The following is a 9,150-nucleotide window of genomic DNA, read 5'->3' as shown; positions in this document are numbered from 1 at the left end:
CCGCGAACCGAACCGCGAGGCCCGTCCGCGAGTCCGCGAGGCGTCCGCGAGCCCCGCGCCGTGGCGGTGAGTGGCGGCAGGCCGACGGCAGGCCGACGCTCCCTCCACGCGTGCCTTTCCGTTCCACGCCGCGCGGCCGCGCTGCCGCACTCCGCGCCCGGTGGTGTTGTGGTCACAAGTGCGCCGTCCCGACCGACCCGACGTCCCGACGTCTCGACCGCCGGAGCACGGCGTCGATCCGCCCGAGCCACGCGCGCGCTGCCGGCCCGGCGAAGCACGGCGTCGTCCGAACCATGAGCGACCACCCACAGCCGTCGCCGCAGAGGCCCTGCTAGGCCCTGCCCGACGACCGCCGCGTAGCCACGCGTAGCGCACCGCCTTATTGCGGTCGTGATCCGAGTGTCATTGCGTGGGTTCGAATCCCGTTCGTTGTTTTGACGTAGAGTCAGTGGTGTGGTGTGAGTGACCAGTGCTGTGGTGTTGTGAGTGCGATGGCCGAGTGAGCCGGTGCGGCGGCCAAGTGCGACGGCCGGTGCTTTCAAGTTGTGTCCGCCCAAATTTCCCAAGCTGGAGGAAAGTCGAGATCGAGGACCCGCGGAGCAGGAGGCTTCTGGACAGCAGCAGCAGCGGCAGCAGCAGGACAGCAACCACCGGCAGCATCCCAGTGGGCAGCAGCCCGGACAGCAGCCTGGACAGCAGCCCGGACAGCAGCCCGGACAGCAGCGGGGGTCGCCGACGGACACGATGAATGTAAGTCTCCGAGGACCGCGCCGAACAGCGGACTTGCCATGCCAGAAGACCGGCGGAGGCGGTCCGAATCCTGGACGCGTTTTGAGCTCCAGAGTCGCTGAATGGAACTCGAACCGAACGTGTGACCCCACCAATGGATTGCTCTCCGAACGAGGAATCCATTGGTGGGGTCACACGCGTGGTTCGAGTCCCGTCTAGCGACTCTGGAGCTCAAAACGCGTCTGGACTTTGTGCCGCCGGCGCCGGTCTTCTGGCAAATCCACTGTGCGCTGACCAACTCCGAATGCCGCCTGGGTGTTTTGTTTTTGTTTCTGCGCGCGCCGGTACGACTTCCTCTTCCTCGGGGCCCTCGGTCTCGTTGGGCCGAGAGGCCGAGAGGCCCGAGAGGCCCGGGGGTCGTAATGAGGTGACCTGAGGGCCGCTGCCCCGAGAGGCTGGTCCTGAAACAGTGCCTCGTCTCCCTCGCACTCCGACGGGCCGGACGGGGCGCCCCACGAGTGCGGGAGAGACAGAGCGACGAAAGCGTCAGCCTCTGCCACCAGAGTGGCCGCCAAAGGCAGCCAAAGGCAGCGAGGGCGGCCAGAGCCAGAGGTGCCCCCCGGCCTGGCCGGCCTGGCCGACTCGGAGGCCCCGGGCACAGGTTGCACAGGTAGGGCGTTTGCCGCGTTTGCCCTCTGACGCGCCGACGCCCGGCCAAGGAAAAGGAAACCGACGGAAACAGACTCGGAAAGAAATGGCAAAGTCTCGCCGGTCGAGACGGCTGTGGCAGCGCTGTGGAACTGTTTGAGGCGCCAGAAGACCGGGGGAGGCGGACTAAATCCCGGACGCGTTTTGAGCTCCAGAGTCGCTAAACAGGACTCGAACCGAACGTGTGACCCCACCAATGGATTCCTTGTTCGGAGAGCAATCCATTGGTGGGGTCACACGTTCGGTTCGAGTCCCATTTAGCGACTCTGGAGCTAGAAACGCGTCCGGGACTTCGAGCGCCGCCACCGGTCCTCTGGCCCACTCACTGTGCGCGGTTCGCTCGCCGCAGGGCGGTCCCCAAGTCGTGCCCGCCGCTCGACCAATTTCTCATCCCTTTAAAAGCCAGGTAATGACTGCACGCTGATTCATGGCGCGCGAGGCTTATGGCCTTTTAGACTGTAGGGGAAGGAGAGTAGAGAAATTCACGCCCCTAAGCAAACGTCATTAGTGTGTGGACATTACCTTGCTCTCGCACACACCGACAAGTACACACACACACACAGACATCCATCAGCCACAGTGCAGCAGCCGGTTCATTACTGCATTCATTGATGAGCACCTCAAGAAGCGCGGCGTGTGCTGTGCAGAGACCGCCGTCGGGCCGAGAGCCTGGTGGCGCCGCGGTTCAGAAGGGTCGTCGCTCTGTCTCTGTCGCACTCACGGCGCTCTCCACGAGGGTGCGAGAGAGACAGAGCGACGAAGCGACTTCCCCCGAATGGCTCGGCTGTCCCGGCCGTCCGAGGCCCGGCGCTTCCCTGAGGACCCCTGATTGATGGTGGTCGTGACCTTAGACCTCGTCCGCGGGGCTGTCTCTCTCGCACCCATTCGGGACGCCCCTCGAGAGCGAGAGAGACAGGGCGACGAAAACGACTCTCAGTCTGCCGCAGGCCACGCCCGCCGGGCCGGCCTCCGCCACACACGTCCTGAGGCTGCGGCTCCACTGTCTTTGAAATGTGTATCCCGCTCGCTGGCGCACTGCAATTTTGTCGTCGGGGGTCGAAAGGCAAGCTATAATAGTTTTCTGGTGAAGATTCTCCTTGATACGTTGGCACCGCTGATTTTGTCACCTACGTCTGAAAATGCATTCGCCGCATGGAGAAAATATGCACCATAATACAATTGTAATTGTAGCCTTTCACCATGAGACACTTAGAGTTTGTTTACACCGATGAGTGCAAAACTCATCTCAAAATTCGGCAGTTTTTTTGCCCTGAAATTCATCAAAATTCAACTGAAATCCATCGGACTTGTACACTGAAATTCACTGTGATTTCCCCTTGGGCGACTCTCATAGTCTGCAGCTCGGCCTGCCCGGCCTGCGCCTAGTGTAGTGTGCGCGACGGGCCGCGGCATTCTCACATTCATTCCGACTCGTTATTCTAACCGCTGACTGCGGTAATTGGGCGTAACTAACCTCTAAGACGCTCAGATACAGTCACATTATTCGCACGAAAACGTCATTACAGGTAGGCCTGGCCTGCGCTGGCCTGGGCTGGCCTGGGCGCACGCAGAAGGATTGTGCGCGCAATCTCACGCGAGAGATAAACAGTGTTTCGGATGCACTCGCCGAGGGCGCTGCCGCACAGCGGCCCAGAAGACCGGTGGAGGCGGTCCGAATCCCGGACGCGTTTTGAGCTCCAGAGTCGCTAAATGGGACTCGAACCGAACGTGTGACCCCACCAATGGATTGCTCTCCGAGCGAGGAATCCATTGGTGGGGTCACACGTTCGATTCGAGTCCTGTTCACCGACTCTGGAGCTCAAAACGCGTCCGGGATTTTGACCGCCTCCGCCGGTCTTCTGGCCCACTGGCAGCAGTGTTTTTCTGCCCCACCTGCGCCTTCCCTAACCCGCGCGATGACCGCGCCGTGCTCGCCTCGCGTGTCTCGGAGACGCACGCGCACGCACGCGCGGCTACCAGTGTAGTGCCCTGCCCGTCTGTTTGGACTGAGGCCAATTTTCCACCGCACCCCGCCGCGGCACAACCCGCCGCGCCGCACCCTTCCGGCAGGTGAGGTTATGGGGCGCTTCGTTAATTATTTCACCCCGTTCGGCCACTGGCGGCCACTGGGGTCTTGAGATGTTAATGCCGTCGGAAATTATTGATCCACTGTCGGTGATCGGTAGGTACACTGCCGCCCCTGCATTAGTGAGGTTAACTGGTGCAGCGCCACAAAATAATAGCGGCATCAATGGGCAGACCGGCGGCGCCATAGCAGGCTGATTCCGAGAGTCTCGCTCTGTCTCTCTCGCACTCAAGGGGCGTCCCATGTGGATGCGAGAGAGACAGTGCGACGAAAACGACTCTCGGAATCAGTCTTCTACAAACGCCAGGCTCGGTGGCCGGGCCAGTGGGACCCACTGTGGGACCGACCGGGTCAGCATCATCGATTCGCCAATAACCCATCAAACTTTCATTGAGCCGAGAGCTGGTGAATCGGCCGGCCGGCCTTCGTTTTGCAGGAAGCTCATTGTGATTGCACCGTGTTTAGGGCGGGGACCGAGCTCTGAAAATTTGACGCGAGGCCCTGTCAAGCTGAGGGTTTCAGATAAGGTGCCGTCCGAAAGAAAGCTGTCATCAAATGAAGGGTTGAAAAGTCAGGCCAGGTGAATTCAAAACACTGCTCCGCTGTGTGGTGGTGCCACAGTGTGGTGCCGAATGCAGCGGGTTGCTCAAATTGCTGCGGCGTTGCCAGGCGTCGCCTCACGTACTCACTCCGTGGCGCCGATGCACGAGTTTTGAAAACGACGCGGCCGAAGGTGAAACGGTGTCGGCAGCCATCTTCGCCTCGCAGGCCTTCGCCGTGCCTTCGCCGTGGATCCGGTTTGCCTTCAGCACAGCCATCATCTCGAGCTCTAGCGCCCCGCGCGCGCTCCCGGAGCTTCCCCGACCCGCTGCGCATTCGACGCAACACGAGGCTTTTCCGAAAAAACAACAATGTAAACGCGAGCGGACCGGATGGAAAGTCGGATAGCCGCCGAACGGACAAAATCAGGTCAAAATGACACAAAATGGTGCCGTTTTGGCCGAATTTCGACTTGAATCGCTCTTGTTGACGTCATTTTGTCTCCCTGTTCTCCGCGTGACGCATGGCCGGCTGGGCGGGGCGAGGCGGGGCCTGCGGAGCCGCAGAGGCAAGGAATGCGCGACGCATTATCAGATGTGTGTCGATTCTGTAAATAACGGCCGCACCGTGAACACGGCCTTCCCGACGTGCGTGGCGTGGCGTGGCGGCGTGGCGCAGTGCTCCTTGCCGGAGGCCGATCGTAACGTCCAATAGGCTTGCGCGGCCAGCCAGGCACATGTTACACCTGTCTGCTTCCTGCTTGAACCTCCTCGTTCGAAACTTGCGCGCTCAAGCCTCGCCGCGCCTCAGTGGGCCATGGCCTGGCCGGTGGAGGCGGTCAAAAGACGCGTTTTGAGCTCCAGAGTCGCGAAAGGGGACTCGAACCGAACGTGTGACCCCACCAATGGATTCCTCGTTCGGAGAGCAATCCATTGGGTCACACGTTCGGTTCGAGTCCACTTTCGCGACTCTGGAGCTTAAAACGTGTCCGGGATTTTGACCGCCTCCACCGGCCTTCTGGCCCACTGTGCGGGCTGAAGTCCGTGACATCGTTTCTGTGCACACGGCCTCTGGGCTGGCTGACGTGTGCTCAGAAACATTGTCAGCGACTGTAGGGTGTCCACCGGGCTGGCTCCGCCGGCGTTCGGGCGAGGGGAGACCCTAGCGCCGGGCCCTCACGCTCAACACCCGAACACCTTCCCCGGCCGGTTGCTATCATTACGGCAAAGTGGAGGGACCCGGCCGGCCGCGCTGCAGACTGATTCCGAGAGTCGTTTTCGTCGCTCCGTCTCTCTCGCACCTGTACGGGACGCTCCATGAGTGCGAGTGAGACTGAGCGACGACTCTCAGTGTGCTGGCCGCGCTGGCCACGCTGGCGCGGAGCGCGTGGAGCCTCCCATGCCCGGGCCAAGGAATACAGCTCGATAATAAAAAAGAATTTCCGAATGTGCGCGAGGTGCGCGAGGTGCGCACGCCGAGGCGGCCGAGGCGTGAGGCTGGAGGGTGGCTCGCCTTTGCGTGTAGAACAACAGCCGATCTTGGCGGTAGATTAACCGGTCGGCCACGGATGCCAACTTGGCGATGAGTCACGTCCTTCGAGAGGCGGCGAGGCAAGGCCGCCGACGCGGTTGTGGAGGACGTCGCCGTCGTTGAGGACGTCGCCGTCGAGGACTTTGCCGACTTCGTGGACCTTGGTCTATTCAAAACAGCTTGCCGCCGAAACGACACCAAAACGACACCATGGAGGACCTCCGATGAAAACATTCCCGCGGCCGCCGCAAAACGGTGAAGGCACGCTTGCCAACCCAAGCGGCTCGCCCCAAACAGAAACCGCAACCAGTTAGGGCGTGCGGCACGCCAGCCTGCGCCATTCCGTCACCCAATTACTACAGTGGTGCCAACTGTTGCGGGATGAATCCGGGAAGAGGGCAGCCTGGCTTGGGATAGGTTGGCAGGCATGCCACTACCGCACTGCAGGCCGTAACCCTTACGCCCCTGCGACGCGGTACTGTGAGTCACGACGACTTGCAGACTGATTCCGAGAGTCGTTCTCGTCGCTCTGTCTCTCTCGCGCTCATGGGGCGTCCCCTACAAGTGCGAGAAGGACAGAGCGACGAAAACGACTCTCGGGATCAGTCTGCTGTGTGCGGTGAAGAGCGCCCCAACTGCCGCAAGGAAGCCCCGCGAGTTGGGGTCCTTTTCGCGTTGGCCAATTACGAGTGCGAGGCTCAGGCATTGTTCGGCGAGCCTTTACCTAGCCAATCCTATTAGTCATTATCAGCTATTAGGCAGACGCCTAGGCGCCGGCTGAGTTTTGTTTTTCGCGCGCGCATGTTGTTAAACAGGTGCGGCGGGTCTTTTTTCCTCGTCCGAGGTGGCCGCTTGTCAAAGTTCCCAACGCGCTCGACCAATTTTCCGGGTCGCGACATGTGGCGACATTGTGTTCCGACCTCGTTTCTCTACCGGCGGGCTGCACACTGAGAGCCGCTCTGTCTCCCTCGCTCCTGTACGGCACGCCCCAGAGTGCGAGAGAGGCAGAGCGGACGAAAGCGACTCTCGGAATCAGTCTACTGCGGTCGGGCCGCGGGTCGGGCCGGGCTGTGACACCGTCATTAGGTCCCTGGAACAGTTCACACCCCACCCCCTTGCCTGACTATCAAGCAGGCCGCCAGGCAGTACCAGCGGCGCTCCAGCGACGCTCCAGCGCTCCAGCGACGCTCCAGCGACGCTCCAGCGACGCTCCAGCGACGCTCCAGCGACGCTCCAGCGACGCTCCAGCGACGCTCCAGCGACGCTCCAGCGACGCTCCAGCGACGCTCCAGCGACGCTCCAGCGACGCTCCAGCGACGCTCCAGCGACGCTCCAGCGACGCTCCAGCGACGCTCGAACCCCCCGAAAGGCCCGAAGGCCGGCCAAGGGCCCGAAGGCGGAATTTACATTCCGGGACACGGTCGCCTCTTTTGGGAAACATGACCGATCTATCAGACACGGGCCTGGCGGCGTCCTGGCGGCGCGAGCGGGGCCAGCAGGGCCAGTTTGGTGCGTCGCTGTTGTTGGCTCCATCAGGGCCGCCTTTTGGGCCGCCTGGGAAAAATTGGACCGGGAAAACCTGATCCCCGCGATAAAAAGCATGGAAAATAACCGGTGCGTTCATTGAAGAAAAAAAAACTTTCAAAAAATTAAAAAAATAGGAAATGCGAAAAAAAGCTAAGAGAAAAAAAAACCTTGAAAAAAAGGACAAACTGAAAAAAGTGGCTGAGAATTTAAAAAAAATGTAACTGAGAAAAACTTACTAAGACGATGGGAAAAAACTTCAAAAAAGTGACTGAGAGAAGTTCAGAAAAGTGGCTGAGAGAAAACTTAATAAAGTGGCTGAGAAATTTTTTTCAAAGTGACTGAGAAAAAAAACATGCGATTTTTTTTTTTGTGTAACGTGCGGATAAACGCGTCGACAAGGATCTGCCGCTGCCGATGGTTGACGAAAGGCGAGCGTCCCTTCCCTTCCCTCACAGGGCCCGGCCGGGCCGCTCAGCCATCGCGCAGCTGACCCTAAATGAATTGGGTCGACAATTAGGTGGCGAGGCGGTGGCGGCACAGTGTGGCGGCACAGTGTGGCGGCACAGTGTGGCGGCACAGTGGGGCTTGCGGTCCCCTACAGTGGGCCGACCGGGTGCGTCGCTGCGGCCGCGCGATACCCACCCGTTACTTACACGCATCAACACCCACGCACGGCACGCCGCGGCACCGCCTGTCTCTCTCGCACTGGGGCGTCCCACGGGTGCGAGTGAGACAGAGCGACGGGGTTCGGAGCCGGCCTGGCTGTTCGCCGCGAATAGACGGCCGGCCGGTTACCCCGGATGAAGCGATCAACAGCGGCAGCGCTACTGTGTGACCGCGGTTTCGGAGACTCGCGGTGCGGAATTTGTTTTTTCCAGTGTCGCGAAAGGGGAGGCCGGTGGAGGCGGCCAAAAACCTCCAGACGCGTTTTGAGCTCCAGAGTCGCTAAATGGGACTCGAACCGAACGTGTGACCCCACCAATGGGTTGCTGTCCGAACGAGGAATCCATTGGTGAGGCCTTACGATCGGTTCGAGCCCTTTTTCTCGACTCTGGAGCTCAAAACGCGTCGCGTTTTGCACCGCACATCGTTTGAAGTTCAATTGGCAGCAGAACACGAAGGGCGTGCGGATCCGACCCACACGCGTGTGATGTTTGCCCCACTGGAAGTTTCATGGCTGCCAGCGACTCTCTCTCTCTCTTGCGGGCTCTTCTTCCTTTTCGGTTTCATTGGTGGGCTTTTCCTGACGTGGACAAGACAGGCGAGCTCGGCCAGGGCAGGGCACGGCAGGGCAGTCTGCCTCATTTTCTCGCTGGAGATGTAAACACGGGCGTTGCGTGAGGGACTCTGGCCGCCCTTGCCCACCGCGGGGCATCTCCGTCTGTAGGCTGCTTCCGAGGGTCTTCCTCATCGCTCTGTCTCTCTCGCACCCGTACGGGACGCCCCTGGAGAGCGAGAGAGACAGAGCGAGACTCTCGGAATCAGTCTGATGGAAGAGGGAATGTGTTCGGCAAATCGACCATTTTCTTCTTTGCATTCTTCTCCTTCTTCTTCTTTTTGCTCGCCCCCAAAAAAACGAGAATAGAGGGGGGGGGGAGTATTTGCCGATAAGGCCTCCCTTATCAACTTCACGCTGGAGTGCGCGGGGATGCGGGTTTGGAAAGAGAGAGGGAAATGTGTGTGTGTGTGTGTGGGGGGGGGGGGGTTAGATGGGGGGCACGCAAAGGCACACTCCACCAACCACGTAAGAATGTAATTGCCTTCCGAGAAGAGGAGCACCGAGACTGCGCACATGTGACACGTAGACACACACACACACACACACACACACACACACACACAGGTGAACGTTTGACACACGCAATTCACACGTGCGCGTGCAAAGATCTCTGCGTGCGCCGGGCTGCGCTACCTCAATGAAATCAGCTGAAGGCCCCTCTCTTAAACAGCCCCTTTGTAAACAAAAAAAAGCAAAGGCCTTTTCATGCTTATGATTGGGTTAAAAAAAATTTAATTTCAAGTGCTGGCTG

At 59.9% G+C, this 9,150-nt stretch overlaps 1 protein-coding gene across 1 annotated transcript in view; it reads left to right on the top strand.

The window, feature by feature from the left end:
- The first annotated feature begins 290 nt into the window (after window positions 1-290).
- The window catches only part of LOC117645187 (transcription factor Sp9), a 78,879-nt gene continuing 70,019 nt past the window's right edge, over window positions 291-9,150 (top strand). Inside the window, exon 1 of the mRNA XM_034385202.1 lies at window positions 291-750. Coding sequence (XP_034241093.1) covers window positions 745-750 — 6 coding nt within the window. The 5' untranslated portion in view covers window positions 291-744. The remainder of the gene's footprint in view (window positions 751-9,150) is intronic.

This window comes from Thrips palmi, unplaced genomic scaffold, assembly GCF_012932325.1.
Source record: "Thrips palmi isolate BJ-2018 unplaced genomic scaffold, TpBJ-2018v1 HiC_scaffold_18, whole genome shotgun sequence".
Classification (NCBI taxonomy): domain Eukaryota; kingdom Metazoa; phylum Arthropoda; class Insecta; order Thysanoptera; family Thripidae; genus Thrips; species Thrips palmi.
This window is presented reverse-complemented; position numbering and strand designations above follow the sequence as displayed.